The 19909-nt window shown below is 41.8% G+C and overlaps 1 protein-coding gene across 5 annotated transcripts in view; it reads right to left on the reverse strand.

The window, feature by feature from the left end:
• Positions 1-2862: 2862 nt before the first annotated feature.
• shank2a (SH3 and multiple ankyrin repeat domains 2a) overlaps positions 2863-19909 on the reverse strand; it is a 443207-nt gene continuing 426160 nt past the window's right edge. For all 5 annotated transcript variants that reach the window (XM_078162170.1, XM_078162166.1, XM_078162159.1 and 2 more), the window contains one exon: positions 2863-3512. In XM_078162170.1, coding sequence (XP_078018296.1) covers positions 2987-3512 — 526 coding nt within the window. In that variant the 3' untranslated portion in view covers positions 2863-2986. The remainder of the gene's footprint in view (positions 3513-19909) is intronic.

Here is a 19909-nt window from a genome sequence, read left to right on the forward strand (position 1 = left end):
TTAGTTTTTCTCACAGAATTGAATGAGATGCTGAGATATAGGCTAACTGTATATTTATAACAAAACTTTTCTTACACCCCTTAAAATCACAAAGGCTTTGTGAGCCCCTGTGAAGCTTTCACAACCCCTTGTTGGGGTCAGGATCCCAGGTTGGAACCAGTGCTTTAAACCATGTGCTATAGATAATTTATTTAGGGCCCCATCAGTTCACAGTCATGCTAACAGCTCTATGAATTTATACTAGTCACAGCTGTATTTTGAACTAAATGCAAATATCAGCATGCTAACATGCTCACAATAATAATGGGAAGCATATCTAAGTTCCCAGGGTCCTATGTTCCCCAGCTTTATATCCTCTTAATGTGTCACTTTAACAAGACCTTTCAAAGAGTTTTATTTTCTCAGCAATGCATATTTCTCTATGTCATATGCTGAAACCACTCACTTACAGCTTAAAACCTACTAATGATATGCTCCTTGAAACCTATGCCTTCAAATTTGCCTGCAAGACAATTTTCCTGATTTTAGACATTTATGTCCACAGTAGCTGCACTGATGATCACCAGTCAAATTGCATTTGAAATGTCCACCTCCCTTCATTTGTTTGCAGTTTGGAACTGTGAAGACAGCCTGTACCACTCTCTTACAATGTTTATATATATACATACATATATATATATACACACACACACACACACACACATTATATATATATATATATAATGTGTGTGTGTGTGTGTGTGTGTGTGTATTGCTTAGTTTATATCAAGAGCATAGGAACCTGGGAACATGGGGATGACCACATAACAATGCTAACATGCTGATTTACCAGTTTAGCTTAATATGTTAGCAAGCTACCAAACATCTGTTGTCCTAGTCTTTGCGGTGTGTCTTGCACTGTTGACACTAGTCAGCCTTTGTCCGCTTTATTTTTAACCAATTCAGCATGTTGAATTGACGTTGGTGACTGTGGAGCCTGTTGACGAATGAAATCACTCTGATTGGCAGTTCAGCTCAGCACACGAGAAGAGAAACGAAGTGAGAAAAGTAATAAAGAGCTAAAGTCAAGAGGAAGTGAGATCAAAACAAACTTGTAAGATCATTTTCTTTAACCACTGGTTTATGCTATTGTTCACTGGTGCACGGTAAATATGCTCTGTTCTTTCAACATTGGATTGTGTTGTGAATTTGGTAACTGGCTAACAAGCATCAAGGTGGTCTTCCTATTTCCCTTTTTGAATGATAAATATCGACTACCACTGTCTGCTGGTGTGGAGAGTTATCTCCTCTTATGTGGGTACAGAGCGTACATAATGGCTAGCTGTCAGCTGTAGTCTTTGCAGTGTGTTCATGTGCAACTTCTCAGTCAAGACACAGGTGATGTGAGGCGACACAACAGTCAGCTGTTGTCGCCGCTGGTTTTTTGATGACGGTTTAGTGTCTCTGGACCTTTAGGTTATCTTCACCCAGCTCCAGCTTCTCATCTGACTCACAGCAAGAAAGAAAATAAGCGTATTTCCCAAAATTTCAAACTATTCCTTTAAACATGAACCTTGGGACACTCTCTCTAATAAACCTCAACTTCTACCACATACTCACAGGGTGTTTATACATTAGCATTTTCTGTGGGGCTATATGAACACAAAGTGTTGACCTGCTAATGGTGAAGTGGAAGGAGATTTGACAGAATGAAGAAAGTAAAGTATAGAAGTAAAGAACAGCTCTAGTTTCCCTATACTGTGGCCTATAGCAGATCCATGAAAATAGCTTAACTGGCCTTAATAACATTTTGGATCAACCACTGACACGCACGCACGCACACGCACGCGCACACACACACACACACACACACACACACACACACACATACATACAAACTAGAGGGAAAAGCCAAGAGGGACAAGGACAGCCTTTGCAGACAGACAAGCTGGTAAAAGCCATTTCAAGGTGAGAATTTTTTTAGTCCAACATTTGTCTGTCCATCTTGTACCTCATGTCCTCTCCTCGGTTTCCCTTGTATGGTGCGGTGGACACCGGGTGGGTGTAGACTGGCGAGGGGCCCTGGGCCCTGGGCCCCTGCTACAGCAGAGCTCCTCCTCTGGTGACCACGTCTCTCCACGCTTTGCTCTCTCTCAGGAGAAAAAGGCCATTGCAGTAACAGTGTGTGTACACATGCTTAGGGTGTGTATGTCTGTGAAGAGTGTGTCACCTCATTTGTCAGTGTGTGGCACTGTGCATAAAGTGTGTGTGTGTGTATGTGTGTGTGTGCATGGACACGATATATGGTTTAGTATTTATTTAAATATGTTAGCTAATGTTCTTATTTTAACACAAACAGGTGAAAAGCAAAAAAATGGAGTCTATCTCAAATTTTTCTCTACAACCTTAGATGCACCCAGAAATATAACTCCGGTAGGACTCTAGTGAAGAAATATTATTCTCTGAACAAACTCTAGCAAAGATAGAAAAGGAGCAACGACCAGCTCAGCTGGTTTTTCATGCACCCACACCAGGGTGTATGGAAAAAGTCTTCAGTATTCCAAAGCAGTTGGGTGAGCACAAGTCTTTATGTGAAATAACTTCCAGGAGAGTATTTTTTCCAGTGTTTGAATACACACTATTCCAGAGTTTTTTCACTTCTGGTCACCCCTTCATAGTGGCCTCCTCTGCTTTCGCTATCCTTGATGTGACATAGCAGCTATTTTCTTCTCTCTCCCCCTGCATTTCCGCCCGACATCCCATGATCCCCTGATGCTCAGGGCAGTGGTAAGGAAGAAGAGGGCGGACAAGACCGGAGCACTGAGATGAGGGCGACGGAGGATGAGAGAGGACAAAAACAGCAAGAGGCAGCATCAGCTTGGACAAAACTTCTACCCAGTTCAACGACTTGAGATTATGTCTGATGAAGAGATTGGTAAAAGTGATCGGTAACACCTCCCTCTCCTCGGCCCTGACTCCGAATGTCGCCACCCCATCTCCTCGGGGCTTATCTGTCCTGCAGCAGCTTGAGGGCCCTCTCGATGTTCATGCGGTGGCCCACCCTTGTCACGCCCAGGTCTATCAGGTCCTCTTTTTGCAACGAGGGAAGGTGGGCGCCCTCGATCTCATTGTCCAGGAAGGCGTCCCTGTGCTCGCCCAGGTTGAGGCTCTCCAGCCAGTCTGCCACATCGTGCTTGCTCCAAAGCTCCATGGGTTTGGAGGCAAAGGGCTTGCCTGAGGCCGCCACCGCCTGCATCAGTGTGAGTGGCGATGGGGAGCGCGAGCTCCCGCTGCCACCACACGAGGAACTCAGGCTGTAACCGCCACCACTGCCCATGGGCGGAGTGGGCAGGCCGAAGACATCTGTGAGGGTGGGGGACACAGAGGGCGGCAGGGAGGAGCAGGGGGTGAGGGAGGAGCCGGAGTCTGGCGGGCTGCAGGGGTTCGTCTGGGATGGGAGGCTGCTGGGAGGGGTGGAGGTAAGGGCAGCAACTGCAGCGTTGTTACGCATTCCTGAGTCGTCTGTGGGAGGCCTGAGAGAGAAGAGAGGAGGTGACAGGTTAGTCAGGGTCAAACAGAGCGACGGATGATAGACAACCAAATATAATATTAAAAAGTTAACAGCAAACACTGAAATCAGCATTCCCACACATTTTCTTGGACAAAATTTCCAAACTTTTCCATGATTTTTAAGGCACCCATAATAAAGATTTTTTTTTCCTGCCCCACCTTGCCATTTTCCAACATCAGATTCAAAATCTATTCAACCATAATTTCAGCTAGGGGGCATACCTGAAGGGAAAGACAAACCCAGGCAGAAAATGATAAAACATATGCAATGGTAAACCAAACACTGTCAAACATTGACGCATGTTAAAGCTATGTCAAGTCGACAGCTGCAGAAAATGAATTTGCCGTTATGTTACATTATGTAAAGGTTATCTACGGAAAATTACTGTAGCAATTTTATTATATTCAACAAAATTCCAAAACTTTTCCAGAAATTTCAATGATTTTGACTTATTCCACAATTTTTCCTAGCCTGGAAAATGTGATTATGAAATTCCATGACCTTTCCATGTTTTCCATGACTGTAGGAACCCTGTGGGGAACTGCACAATGAGGTGATAATTCTGTATGGTTTTGTCACTATTGGTGACCCTTTGCATATTACATGTCATTTCATCCATTGTGCAGCCATATAAAAATATTGATAAGAACAGACTCAAAGTTAGAATGGTGCAGGAGTGGATGAGGGAGTTCAAAGGAATATTAAAAAAGTGAACTTGTTTATTTATACTCATTTTCTATCTTATATTGGTCTTAAAGATGCACACCTAATTAGAAGACAAACAGGAGGCAAACACAGAAGATTTTCCCCTTAAATTTTATGCAGCAACAATTTTTACAACACAATGTTGTTAATTAAACTAAAACTACACATGTTCATCATGCCATTGCTGGAAGGATTTAAAAAATGTAATGCTGCAAGATAAACAGTAGATGGCATCATATGAACAACCTTTACCAAATCTACAGCAGCTGATTTAGAGGATGCATGTTAAAGCAGGACAAAGCCTTTTAAGTTTTAATCTCCATCCAAACATTTTAGTTACAGCAGTGTTACTTTTTTGGGGGGCTGTTCTCTAATTTTGATTTTTAGATTTAGGTACTTACTATGAGCTTGTCAGTTCTACGTTAGCAGTGATTTTTATTGACCAATGTGTCTCCATTCACAGTTTGATGTTACACATTTATTTTAAATGTAATATCATTCCATCAAAGGGATAGTTCATATTTTTTGCAGGTAGTGTTGTATGGGGTACTTCTCTATACTAAGTATACATACATAGATGTCAGTTGTCACACCCCATGACTGAAGGAGCAGGCAGGAATCTGACATGGAAGCTAGGGGGTCAGCAACAAAAAGTATTTTAGCCACCTACAAAAATCAATATCAGTTTAAGTGTGCACTATATTGAGAGTATTTTCAGTGGCTTCCAACGGACAATGAAGCTGTTGTATTGCTCTCCTCAAAGCCAGACTCGATTGAGATAAATAGTGATTTAAGATTGCTGAAGACAGGAGCTGCCTGTCTACTGTTGCCTCAATCAGTTAGTTTATGTTATTGTGTAACTTTGCTGTTTAAAAGGGTTTGTTTGGATTTACACTATAACACAAACTAACTAAATAATTGACACAGTGGTAGACCAGCAGCTCAGCTGTTTAGTGAGCTAAAATTACTGTTTTTGTCAATGGAGTCCGGTGGCTTTGGTGAGCGCATAGATGGGGAAGCTGTCACAAGAGCCTGTCTGATGAAAAAGTAAAGCAGTAAAAATACTCACAATATAACAAACTCTTTAACTGATAATGATTTTTTTAGCTGGATTTTTTTTTTTTCAGTGGCTAAAATACATGTTTTTTTCTGACCCCCGTCCACAGCAGTACATCGCTTAGCTTCCATGTCGGACTCCAGCCTGCTTCTCCAAACTGGGGGCGTGCCGACTCTACTGTAGGTAATATACTGACTATGGATACTGACTATGACCTCATATAACCCCACTTAAAAAAAAGCTGAACTATCCCTTTAAAGCAAAATTTGTGATTCAACAAAAGGGGTCATTCCACCCCCAAAACTCCCAGAGTAATTAACTTAATATTTGTATTTTAACATAAATTAACCCTAGACAAAGTTAGACACACATTATATATGATCTATCTGTATGATATATTAAGTTAAGTTAACGGACAAACTAAAGGCAATTTAAAATTGTGTGTTTTATAAATTTCCCACGTGGCCTTTAACATAATAATGAACTGAACTGAGACTAACATACATCTCTTTTTGATGTTCTAAATGCTAACTTAATTTATATTTTTCTGTTGATTTAATTACAGTTAAGTACATGTTTCTCTGTAGATAACAGTAATATTATTTCTAGGTTATTCACTGCATTAACAGAAAATGTAATCAGATCATTAAAACACTATGATTAAAACAATCTCACCCCACTCACATGGATGCTCAATTCAAGGACTTCAGAGATCGATATCATTTGATGAAATCTAATGGAGTGTCTCACGATATTGGTCAGAATTTTGGATTATATTTTAGTCTTTAAGTTATCAAGGTCAATACAACATACAAAGCAGGCGTGTAGATCCTTGATCAGTTAAAGCTCTCACAGCCCTTTTCCCCTCAAATGTGCAACATCTAAAGGATTTTCCCACCTCGTAGTTGTTAATGTTTTTAATGGTTAACTACATTCATGTGAAATGATTACTGTAGCAGCTGCAACAAAGAGTTAGTGCGGGCCTCCAGTTACAGAAAAAGACTGTGCATGCTGAGTGTACTCCAGCCAGAGGGAAGCCTGCAGCGTTCAGTCCACCCACTGGCTCCTAATGGATGGATGTATACAACAACACGGGGAGGGAGGGGAAGGTTAGCCACTCTACCCATTTTATATTATTTATATATTTTTAGAATAAGACATATGGGAAGTGCTGATATCATTCGTGTTTTAATAGCATTCTCTGGGCATGTATACAGCACATTTAGAATACGCACTACAACTGGGGTTTTTACCACAGCTCGCAACACTCGGCCTCTTGTCTGTTTAGTCAGTTCTGTGTATTGTCATGCATATGATGTAGACAAACCAGCTTGCTGACAATTTGCAAGGCTGATGTGGTGATACATGCCCAAAAGAAAAAACAAATATTTCTGCTCGGATGGAGAGACACACCAACTTTTAAACATTATGAAAAAGTTGGATATCAACCGCTTACTGAAAAGTTGCAAATGTCGCAGTGCCGACCTTTTCAAGACAGTGGCGGACTAAATGAAAGACAGAGGCTGTGGTCACACAGTCCAATAAGTCCACCACTAGTAGGAAACTTAAAAAAATATATATATATTTTGATGCAAAAAAGCAAAGCGTCAAAGCGGCTCCAGTCATTCCACTGCACATTTTCACATGATAAACAGCCTAGTAGAAATATGTCTTTGTCAGAATAACAGCAAAAACCAGAATATTTTTTACGCAAGTAAGTGTGCTCACTGACAAATGTAACCTGTGATGAGAGGTCACAAGCAGACACTGTTTCATTTCAAATGAAAAGTCTATTTCTGTTTTCTTACTGTCAAAAATCATTTTAAAACCAAAAACCAAAACCAGGATACAGGTATTGTTTGTGAATTGAGTGGCTAATATATCTGATTCCTCTAGTGTTGTTAAAAAAAATAATAATAAAAAAGACAATAAATATACATTAGTGAGCCCCACTGTTGCACTGGGTGACATATCTTTATTATGAACACATCCCACATACACCATCCTGCTGCTACAAACACTCACTGGAACATCAAATTTGGATTAACCCACTGCTGAAAGTAGTCCAGAACAATGCACTATTTCCTTCTGTTTGATGGATAAAAACTACAGGACTCAGCTGTTTTGGGAAATTACTGAGACTTTTTTTTAGATTGAATTATATATTCAAAAAGTATTGAGAGACGGATTCACACATTGTTGGTTTTGGTGTTTTCATGGGGTATATTGACAATAACAACATTATAAACTATCAACAGATGTATCCAAGCTGAACATGTTAAACTGCTTATAGGGTTAAACATCAAAGTTGATGAATATGAAGTGTTCCACTAAAAATATATATTCAGAGATCATATTACTCATTGCTGTAAATTTGCAGCAGAAATTAGACAATTATAAAGACAAGAACAAGCCTCAACGAGATAAGAAACAAGTCCAACCACGACATGCAAAAACACAGAACCCGTGTGTATTTTGTGTGTGAGTAAGAGACGTCGCCCTCATATCACCTGCTGGCCTAGATGGAGGGATGTGACAGATGTGCTGATATTTGGAGCAGTTACACACAGGGATAACCCCCAACACAACACACACACACACAGCAACCCATGCAGAATGATCACATCTTCCATCAGCTTCCCCAAAAGATTTTCTGCTGAGTGATTCTCCTAATAAATTGATTGGATTGTCAACAAAAGAATTTTGCTAACATCAACTAATATCTGACCCCCCGCTCTCTGCTGCGAGGTGCTCCATGTAGCCTAGATATTGCTCTTCCCTACTTGTACCATATGGAACAGCCCAAGGGGAAGTGAAGGGGAGTAAGGGGGTCATTCTGCCAAAATGGAACTGGGCCATTGTTAAAGTGCTGCCTCCACCAAACCCCGATACCTAGAAGAAAAACTTACAGTCCTTACTTTTCAACACCGGCTTCTCCGCAGGAAGTCATGATGGATGGATGAGATGAAGACAAAGGAAAACATTAGACATGTGATAAACACACACACACACACACACACACACACACACACACACACACACATACACAAACACAAATGTGAAATAAAAGAACAGAGGGGGATGCATGGAAGAACATAACATCTTTATAAACTGAGAAGTCTCTCGGTCTGTTACCGACCAACTTTCACTTCCACTCTACTGGCTGACCCCATCTCCAGCTCCTGGGTCACAGCACTTTAATTTGATCTTCATGTAATGATGGGTCAGACTGGATGACCATGCTATGACTCCGATTCAAAACAACAGCACAAAAATACTTAACCTGAGATCTGTCAAGCACTTGTCTAATTAGTATCCTGGTATTCTATCATCTATTAAACACCTTTTGTTACAGGAGTGAAATTGATGTGAAAAGTATGTAATTGCTTTTTAGACTAATTAGCACAGGGCCTCGTTTAGCTTCCCTGACCTTATTACGATTTCTTGCAGCTACCAAGAGTCACGTATAACAAAAGAGGACAACACTATGCCATGAATCTCAGCAAACCAGATTATTTATGCATATGTATTTTTGTTAACTGCTGTTACACATATTCTGTATTTGCAAAGACATGGCAAATGGACCACCACTCAAAGGGCTTTTACACTGCATATGACATTCGTCCATTTACACACATTCGAACAATGGATATACCAAAGGATACTGTTTGGTGGATGACCCGCTCTACCTCCTGAGCCACAGCCACTCCATCACCTAAAAAGCATCACTTATGTTCATACGGGCCCCGGCAGCACGCCAAAAATGTTAGCATTAAGTCAGTCAGTATTAACTGGCTATTCGGTGACATGTTGCACCTTTAATGGCATTAGACAGAAAAAATGTGCTTGATGCAGATAACAGTGGATGATGAAACGTCCTCATAATTTCTGTCCATCTGAAGCAAATAAAACTAGCACTGCCTCCCAAAAGTTGGACATTAGAATGAACAGTTGGAGACCCCCAAGTCCATTTTATTTTTTATTATCAGTCAGTATGCAGTGCACTTCTGGGTATGTTTCGAGCCCCCAGATTTAGCTGCAGAGTGAGTGCCCCTCGCTTTCACACTCTCTTTAGCGCAGGCAGCTGCAGACAGGGTGGCAGCTGCCTGCAGGAGGAGAGGCTTTGCCCTGTAAAGCTTCCAAATAATGTTATCTTCTTGGCACAGTTAGCTTGTTTATTGTAATCCGTGAATGTCATTGTCACTCTGGATGTCTCGCTGAACCACGCTCAAAATTTCAAACTCTTCATAGAAAAAAAAAGGCACAAACAGTCAAATATTCGTACTGAACAGACAAGTCTGATTTGACTGACATAATTGTAAATCCAGTACAGTCCTACACAAATCCAGAACTGATAGTCTAAAGCCATAATACCATCTCTGTGAGGCTGTACTTGGGCACAGCAGTAATTCTAGCTAAATACTGTTAACAAAGTATGCTAATATGTTTGTGTTTAGGAGTTAACGTATGCTATGGTCACTTAGATTAGTGTGTTAGTATGCTAACACTGAGCTGATAGAGATGCCATTCGTTTTTCAGGCATTTGGTCATTAGCCAAACTAAGTTAAAGTTGGTAAGTTGAAATTTTGACCTGATAATTGACCCTTTGATAAGTCCCACCCCTTTGTGATGATCCATCAAACTGTTTGAGCTAGCATGGAGCCCACACTGTAACTAACTGCACTCCCTCAAGAAATATCAAATTTTTGGAAAAATAAAAAAAAAGTGATTTCAGAGAGAAGCAGACACTAAGAGTTTTAAGGATATGTGCAGGATGTCAAACTCACTCAACAGCAAAATCAGGTTAAAAAGAGCAAGATAGTTGGAAGCTAAAGCGTAACTATAGGCTTTAGCACCACCACATCACTGGCAATCGAGACAGAAGAAAATGAATATAAAGGAAAACTTTGGCAATATGCAGTTGTGTTGTTGCAATGTGTGCAGATAGATGGTGTTGCTGCCTAGACCTTTGCACACACTGTGATAACACACAGCTGGTTGAATATCGGCAAAGTTTCCCTGCTTTCCTTCACTGGTTCCTCTAGAGCAGGGTGGGTCTTTATTTAATGTTAATGATTAAAAGGCAACAGTAGCATGTGTGGACATAGGTATAAGTATAGTAGGTTATACTTTAAGTAGCTAGCTGGCTTAACCCTTTACTCTTCAGGATTTGATTTTGGATTTGGAACAGGGAGGAAACATGCCCTTCCTTCCAACCTCTCCAAATAATGAGTATCATTAATACACATGCCCCAGGCACAACTTTAAGTTTAAAATCCAAAAAGCCAGCCTCAAAATGAAGGAAATCTGAAAGGATTGCATGAGTCTATGGAGCGCAGCTTTGTAGTTGTCGGACCCTTGTTGGAGCTGGCTGATGCTATGCTAGAATTGGCCAGACTGCGTTGGAGAGGCAGGACTTAGCGAATGGTCAATTAAGCTAGAAAAGATGACTAACGAGATTGCCAAAGCTATTGCAATTCATCCGCTGGGAAACATGAATTTCTGAACCAAGTTTTGTGCTGATCCCTGTGGTAGATGTGGAGATATTTTAGTGGAACATATTTGACCTGCTGGTGACACTTGATGAAAAGTCAGGGGTTACCTGAAGTCAGCTGACTATATCCTCTGGGGAAAATGAATGTCTGTAGAAAATATCACGACAGCACATCGAGTAGTTGCAAAGATATATTGGTCTGGACTAGGGCTACGCGGTATACCGTTTCGTACCGAAAAGCGGTCTTTATTTTCGTTATGATATGAATTTTTCATATACGGCAATACCAGTGAATAGCCCAAAGTCTGGAACTTGTCAAGTGGGCCGAACCCGAGCAAAATACTGTCAAATACCGTGAAACCGATATGATTTTAAAAAAAAAGTGATATAAAAATTTTGTCATACCGCCCAGCCCAGTCCCATTGATAAGGCCACGTCATTTAAAATTGAAAGTTAATTTGTTGCTTATACTTTATTAAATGTACTTTATAGACACATCCCACAGTCCTGCCGGTCCTGTTGCATTGTGTGGTAATTTTTACTACTTTTTCCTTGTATTACATATCTGGATATCTTGGGTTTTGGACTGTTGTTGGGACAAACTAAGCAATTTGAAGATGTCATTTTCAGTTCTGGAAACCTGTATGGTCATTTTTTTGATTTTCAGATTTTTAAAGAAAAATCTGAAAATCATAAACACACACATAAGTAACGTTAGCACGTGTCACTCTCTGGCCTTCATTCCAATCTCAGTCAGCTGAGCAGGCTGAGAGGAAAGTGATGCAGTGCTATTGATATCTGTGGTGGGAGACCTCGCCTTCACCACGCCTACACATTGCATGACTCCCTGCTTCTTTCTAGCACACACCGGCTCACGTATTCAGGGTTGCACTCATTGGCATGCATGCACACGCTGCCTTTATTTATAGAAGCTTGAATGCACACACACACACACACACACACACACATAGAGACTGATTCGGCTGTGCTGGGTTACATAATGGTGGCCTACTAAAGCAGCGCGGCACGTGACCTGCGTGAGATGATGTTGAACTCTGCTGAGGGTTAGGCCTTCCATCCTCTAGCTCCATCTCTCTTTCTCTCTCACACACACACACACACACACACACACACACACACACACACCACACGCACACATGTACAAACACACACCCCTCCCCTGACTCAGACTGACATCACTGCAGGCCTCAAGGCTGCTCTCATCAGCTGGTTGCTAGGCAACCCTTTCGTCCACAGGCACAACCAACGCACATTTAATCTCGGAGGCTAAGAGACAGGGATAAAATAGAAGAGAAAAAAAACCCACAAAAGTCCAAAGGAGAAATTCTGATGTTAGCATGGTGCTGACGCTGATTCCAACACAGTAAGGAAGAAAAAAACGAGAGAGAACGAGCACGAGACAGAGCACAAGAGCAGAGGATGGAGGAGAGAGAGAAAGAGAGGGAGAGCATGTGTGAATCTAGGCCATCTTCTGTGCATTTCTGTTGCCATCTGTTTGACAGTCACAGAAACAGAACCACCTTTACCCTTCGCAGGCCTCCTCATATGAAGAGGTGGTCCCTATCTGCATGTCTCTAGCTGCCTGCAACCGTATCTTCTGCCTGGGGACCGTCTTAACAAGACAAAGTAGTGCAATGTGAATCCAAGAGGCAGATAATCGGAGACCCCAGTGACATAAAAGGGAGCAAACACCATCTGACATGAGACACACACATATAAACCCATCAGAGCAACAGTTGAAAAGACCAGATTACAGGCAATTGACTTATTTTAGCAGGATGTTCACTGTCACTTTAGGAAGTCTCTGACGACAATAAGGGGTTAAAAACGGCTCTGGAGGTGAGGAGTGTCATTGGCTACAAGACCCATTGCTGCAATTTCACGTATTTGTCTGCTGACATATGTTCCCATCGCAAAGTGACAGAATCACTGGTTGGTCCAGATCCATCAAACTCACTCTTGAAAGTAAAGTAAAATACATCCACACATATTTTCCTTCAACAATGGAGGATATTTTACCCACCTGCCAATCTTTGAAATGAGGTTACAAATGAAGGGTTTTGCATGACCTTTGTTTAAATGGTAGTTCCAGCAGAAGTCAATTCAAATGCTACTGGTTAAAGTCCTGTGCTTGTTAGACTCATTCACCTCCCCTCCCACTTACCCTGAGAAGACTTTCTTGCTCCTTATACTACATCTGTTGCTCTGACCATGTAATAAAGAGGCAATGGGTTTGTACTGGACTTGGCTCAAAGCTTGCTGCATCTCAAACAGATGCTAAAGGGTGCATTGTGCATCCAAATCTGATGCAGAAAGCAGCATGTGATGCCTTAGGAGTGGAATAGGCTGTGAAAGTGATAGTTCAGGTTTTTGGACATGAAGTTGTGTGAAACGCTGACCATATGTAGCTCTGATGTGACGGTGTCACTACTGTCAACGAGCCTCCTGCTCTGAGAAATCGCCCGTAGCTTACCGGAGAAAAAGTAGTTCTGAAGATATAAGGGGGACACATAACCAAAAGGTTTTAAGCTCTGATAAACAGTTTACTTTGTGAGGCTGCCAACTTCATGCACCTGATACCTTAGCATCACAAAGCTACTAACATCCACAAGTGGATTGGCCTTCAAGAGAGTCAGGCTATGGTAAGCATAAATGAAAGGGCAAAGCCTGAAGATCGGCCCACAGGTTCCGGGTCAGTTACAACAGCAAAAGAGAAAGCTGTCTCAAAGATAAAACATGTCTTCATTGTTGTAGGGGATGTCAATGAAAGCACATCTAACATGCTAACACTCACGCAATGGCATCACCCGGAAGCGCCGATCACCTGGGGCCGGTTGCACCAACAGGGCTTACACCTGGTCTTAAGCGAAGTCAGTCGTAACTTGTTCTAAGTCCGACCTAATAGTTACGCCGGTTGCACCATCTAGGCTTAAGCCTTCTTCTCACTAAGACCGGGTGTAAATCTTACGCCTAGTCAAGAGCAGGTGTAAGGTCATTATCAAGCTGTCACCGGATATATAGTTTGTGTCGGGCCGCAACATGCCAAACCAGTGAAGGCAGGGGAATACTTCCCAAGTACATCAACAATGATGTCACTGTAAATTGAGGTTTTCGGGGGAGGACCCCCGCCAGTTGGATGATTTCTTTTGGAGGAGACGTCTTTTTTGCCTTGCTGAGGAGATCTTTCCACTTCTTCCTCATGTCAACCTCTGTACGAAGGCAGCCAGAGTCTGAACACGTATCGACGTGCCCCGTTATCTCTGCCCATACCGACTGTTTTTTCTTATTTCTGTTTTTTCCTCTGTGCTGGCTGTACAGCTCGATTAATTCTCTAATTTCAATGTCTGTATAGTTACCCTTTCTTTTTCATTGATCCTCCAATTCTGTTTTCTTCAAATCTTAAATGTAAATAAACTGTCAACACAGATGAGAGGGGCTGTCAACAGGCTGTGTGCGGCATTCCGGGGGCATTCACATGGATGCGCACAGCTAAAACCGGCGTAGCTAAGACCAGGCGTAAGCCCTGCTGGTGCAACCGGCGTAAGTCCACTCACTCTTAACAAAGACCATCTTAGGAGTTAAGACCAGGCGTAGTAAAGACCAGTTGGTGCAACCAGCCCCAGGATGATATATGTTTGGTTGCTATGAATGTTTAAATATGGCCAAGGTGGAATTAATTGTAGGCTAACACTCCTCATGCACAAGTTTTAGTTTTTATTATTTTATGCGTTTGGTATTTTTTATTTTATACCATAAGAGATGCTTTTCAGTTTTACAGCCTGTTGTGACCTGTTGCCTTTTGAAAAAGTGTTTGTTCAGTGTTAGTGCAGTGTAATACACAAGTGTTTGGAATGTTCCTTTTCTACAAGGAAAATGGTTGCCAAAGGTGCCACTTGTGGGAAAAAAAAAAAGATATTTCAGTCCTCATCATGAGGACTGCGCTTGAGTCTATTGTCTAGGGATGTCAGTTTCGGTTAATTTTACTTTCGGAAGGCCAACCCCCATTAAAGCTACAGTGCGTAACTTCTACAGGTCCGTAAATGTCCGTTTCACCCAAGCCACTACTAGAGGAGATGACACAATGCTGATTAAGCCAATCGGCTCCTTTAACATCTTGCGGTATTTTTCAATATGTATCATTTTTAGTATGCGTGTCGACCGGCGACATTCCCGTGCTGGCACACAGGAAATGCTTCTTCACAACAAGAAGGGAGGGGGAGGAAGAGTGGAGAGTGTCATAGCAAGAGTTAGAGCGCAGGTAGAAAGAGAAAGCAACATGGCGGAGAAGTGGCTGAGACACGGTTCAGAAGTGGATCCTACCACAAAGGCAAGTGTTACTCTGTGTACGGCGTGTGGTGACTGGCGAGTGTTACTCTGTGTACATGGAAGTGCTGCCGGCTTATTAGTTGTAATAACGTATTATCCGCTGGGAGGCGACAGAAGTTACGCACTATAGCTTTAATGGGTAACTAACTGGTTAATTTTTATGAGAAAAAAAAGATGTGAAATACAAGAGGCCTTTCCTAGTCCGGCACTCTTTTGACTCAGTGAGTTTTAGTGCTGCTATTCAAAGTGTTCTCCATTTAGAGGAGGTGCAAATTTTAATGATTTATGATGTAAATATCTTGCCTTTAATTTAAATTTTCTGTTGGCTTTACTGACAGACAGTCAGCTAGCCATGTTTGCGTGTGGAAACAAGCTCACTGCCCAAAACTCCGGTCTCCACTGGTGTCTTGGCCACTCTGCACTGTGCACCATCCAGTTTGGGAGGGAGCTTATGTTAACTAGCTAGGAGTGCTGCTCATTCAGTGATTACAGCTGGTAATGCCATCCTGGTGGCAGAACATGTTGCTGTGGAAACATCTTGCCCACCCTCTGTCTCCCCTCAGGTCTACCTGCTTAGTAAGCGGCTCCATTCTGAACCGCAAAATTCTTTTAGCACTGTTTACTGTGTTAGCACCACTAGCTGTGCTGACACGGCTAATGGTGGTCATATAGTTAACAACGCTAAAGGGGGTTTTACAGTTTAAAAATCATCCGCTTACTCACTGGGGCGAGCTGGGGGGTGACCTGAAGGTGGGCGCAATGTTTCCACAGCAATGCTGTTGGGTCAGGAATGCATAACTAGCAGCAGTGGTTGAATGAGTTGCACCGCTAACAATAGCTAGCTCCCACCAGACCCCACTGATGTGCAGTGCAGTAAACTGAACAGTAGCAAAATTAACCAACAGAACGACATGTGTGACCAAAATATTCTCGGGGGTTAAGAGACTAATGGTCAACCATTGACATCCCTACTTCTGTCTGTTCAAAATGAAATATATCTAATATGCATTGAGGTTTTTTTCCACCGTGATGAACTCACTGGAGCATGACGTGTGTGTGAGTCCTGTAATGCCATAATAATGGCATTAAATGATTTCAGTATCATATCTAGTATTATCTCAAATACTGAAATGAGCTATGGTCATTCCCATTTTTCCTTGGTATTTAACTTTATGCAGTAAAGTGCACCAAATTCTAATCATATTATCTACTTGTTAGGAGCAATATATAGTTGAAGTATGTAAATTCTACTTTTCTTAAGTGATTATGTTCACAGGAACATGCCAATACGCAGACAGGCAGACACCAACACTATGCAGCATGTCAGCAATGGATAAATGAACACAGAAGTGGAAATAGGACTTTGGTGAGACATGATAGCAGCTGATAGAACCTACCTGTGAAGATGGGAGACACAGGAAGCATGAAGAAATAGGAGGTGAAGGAACTACAGGAGACTGGAGAAAATGGAGATGAAGATGGAGACGCGTGTGCTGAAAATGAAATGAGTACAAGATGTAAAGGTCAACAGACATGACTCTGAACTGCAGAGGATGAAAATGAGGATAACATGATAGTATGTGGCATGAAGTGTGAAGGTGGGTACACAGGGCTGGACCTAAGCAGCTGCTGGCATCTCACTGTAATTACCACAAATGGACGTCATAGTGTTGATTGAACTGTGTTTTTTAGATCAGAAGGCACAGAGGCATCAAGTCTTTCCCTCTGCTCTCTATACCTCTCTGATGAGCGATGGGACCATTCATACAAAATGCATGTGAGCAGTGAATTATTTATTGTGCTTTTTATTTCCCTCTCATACAGGGAAGATGTGAGTTTAAAAAAGCATGAGCTGAGCTGGTTCAGGTACAGGGTCCATCAAAACCTTGTCCCAGTTACTGCAAATTTGACTCCTGCATGTCCTGAACAATCTTAAACATGGCTATGCAGGAAGTTAGTCTTGTTATATCAAATGTACCATCCCTTATTCTGACTTATCAAGTAAACAGCCTTCACGTTCACATGTACTGCCTGTAGTGACTGTCCTTTGTGCTTCCTTCTAAGTGAACTTTAATTTTAGAGATATGATAGAAAAAAGTGCAAATAATTGTCAAACATTAAAAACAAGAGGGTGAATTTTATGAATGATGTCCACACACGTGCTACATTATAAACATATGATTCAACACCGCAGAGTAACTCATTTTTTTTAAGATTATTTTTTGGCCTTTTTGCCTTTAATGGAAAGGACAGAGTGAAGAGTGTGAAGTGGGGAGAGAGAGAGAGTGGGGGAACAACATGCAGCAAAGGGTTACAAGCCGGAGTCGAACTCACGACCACTGCAGCGAGGCATTATCTCTATACATTCATGGATTCATGGATCATGAACACAGACCTCCAAACTTACACTTCTACCACAACAAATGTTTGTTTCAACACAAAGGGCAGCTCAACATTAGATACAGAAACAGAGACGGATAGAGCCTTCTGTCCATACTCTGTGTTCATTTCATCCCTATTTGTCCACATTTTCTGACAGCTTACAGATATGGACAAGACAGAGCAGTACCACTGGAGATTGTGGAGGCAGTGTGGCATAGTACAAGCAAAATATGACCTTGGGAGACAATGCAGAAATTCAGATAATGGTGGAACGTAATGAATCGATAATACATAGTGAAAATAGTGAAAGGAGTTCTCCGTCCACACACTGGCATGTATATAACGGCCACAAAGGCCACTGCCATCTATGACGTTGCCTCTGTTTAAAGGTACAATATTACTGACCTTCCTCATTATCACCTTGTTTGCTGTTGTGTGAAACGTTTGACTCTGCTCTCTACTGTCATCTACTGACTGTAATGAAGTCATCATAAAGGATGCATTGAAGTCCTCCCATTCATTTGAAGGTGTGTGCATCTAGGCTTCCACAGTGGGGCCGCTGGGCATGCCAAAAAAACACCCTGTTGCGGCCTGCAGCAAAAAGTTGAACAGAATCATCATGTAACCAGCTATCAGACCAGAAGACACCCGCAGTCCACAGAAACAAGTAATACATTCTCTCCCTATTGTTAAATATTAGTAAGTATGTATTCACAGCTTGTGTGCAGTATCTTACATAGGAGAGCACTCACTTTGTTTGTGTGTGCATGTACATGTGTCTTTTGTGACAGTAAAGATACCTCAGCAATGATAATCAAAAGGAATTATGCAATTCCTTTAAGCCAACATAAACAGACTTACCAAAGACAAATACTCAATCTCTGAGATTGGGAGATTGGCTTTCTATAGTTCCTCCATCCTCGACTCCTTCAAGGGCCGTGTAAGTGTCTCCCACACCACCGCACAACACTGTGGCTAATTGCCGCAATGCCTGATTTGGTGTGAAGGCAGCCTTAGAATCGAATTTGTGACAGCCCTAATCAACACTATTCTGTACTGCCAAATATTGTGACCAGAAATGATCAACATAGATGACTGAAGTTAGTGGCTGCTAAAAGATGCATATCTATGGACTACTAGCAACTACAATATAAAGGTTCTAAGGAACCTTGGGTTGCTTCTATAAACATGACATACAAACACACACACACACCGTAATCTCATATATACTGTACTTCACACACAACTCAGGGTGCATTGTAATGATCTTAACCACCAACTTTTTGTTGCTCGCTAAATGTACAAAAGCTATAATCAACCAGACACAATTGAATATCCTGCCAACACAAAACCAAACCCATCAATGATGAGCATGCAACGGATCCACAGACAGTTCCTTCGCAAAAGATATCACAAACCATGAGGAAATAAAACTCAAACTATGTGCATGGCTAGATATGTCAAGGAGAAAATGCTGAGTTGTATTTAGGGTGAAATGAACCTGTAATAACACCCCTGACATTTCTAAAATTTGTACGAAACTCCTACAACTCTCTCAAATAAATGCAAAAAAAAGACAAATCTCCACTGTGGTCCATTGTGCACATGATTAAAAATATAGTCAATAGCAGTCAGTGTCAATGACTTGTCAAGTCCTCCTTAAAGGCGCTGTATGTAAGAATGTGGCCAAAACGGTTACTGCACTCAAATTCAAAATACTGCCGCGAGTTGTGTCCGCCCCCCCTCTCCTACCGATTCGAGGTTGCTGGACAGCGGCATGCTGGAGACTGATCTGTTTGCCCACGGGCGGCTGCCGTGGCAGTGCCGCGTCCTTGATCTTCGGTTTTCCAGCGGACCGTTCGAGCCAGTCCGGCTTCTCTGCTGCTAACGCTGCTGCCGGGATACAGCTGAGGAGAAGCCGGCTGCTAATGCTATGTACTGGGACACTGCTAATGCTGCTTGCCGTGCTGCTGTAGCTCAGTCATAACTGTAACTGATGCTGAGACTCTACTGGCTGCGTGACTGCTAGACAGCGGTGGGTGGAGCAACAGGCCAAAACACAAATTCAAAACATAAACATGATTTGCAGACTGCAAAAAAAAATTTTTAGATACAAATATTCTGGCTGTACTATTGTTGTCGGTGAGATCGGTATGTTATATGAACATTATTCCTTAGTCTCTGTGACATATTAGGAGGATTTTACAACTATTTGCTTTAGATTTCTTACATATAGCTCCTTTAACACAATAGTTCAATGACGCAGCATTCAATGCTACATGCAAATACTGCGATCAGCATATTGCCATGATATCACTGAACACTACAAGGGTTTGGGTTTTCACAACCCTTAGAATATATGAATTTCTTATAC

The sequence above is a fragment of the Epinephelus lanceolatus genome, chromosome 2 (assembly GCF_041903045.1).
Source record: "Epinephelus lanceolatus isolate andai-2023 chromosome 2, ASM4190304v1, whole genome shotgun sequence".
Taxonomy (NCBI): Eukaryota; Metazoa; Chordata; class Actinopteri; order Perciformes; family Serranidae; genus Epinephelus; species Epinephelus lanceolatus.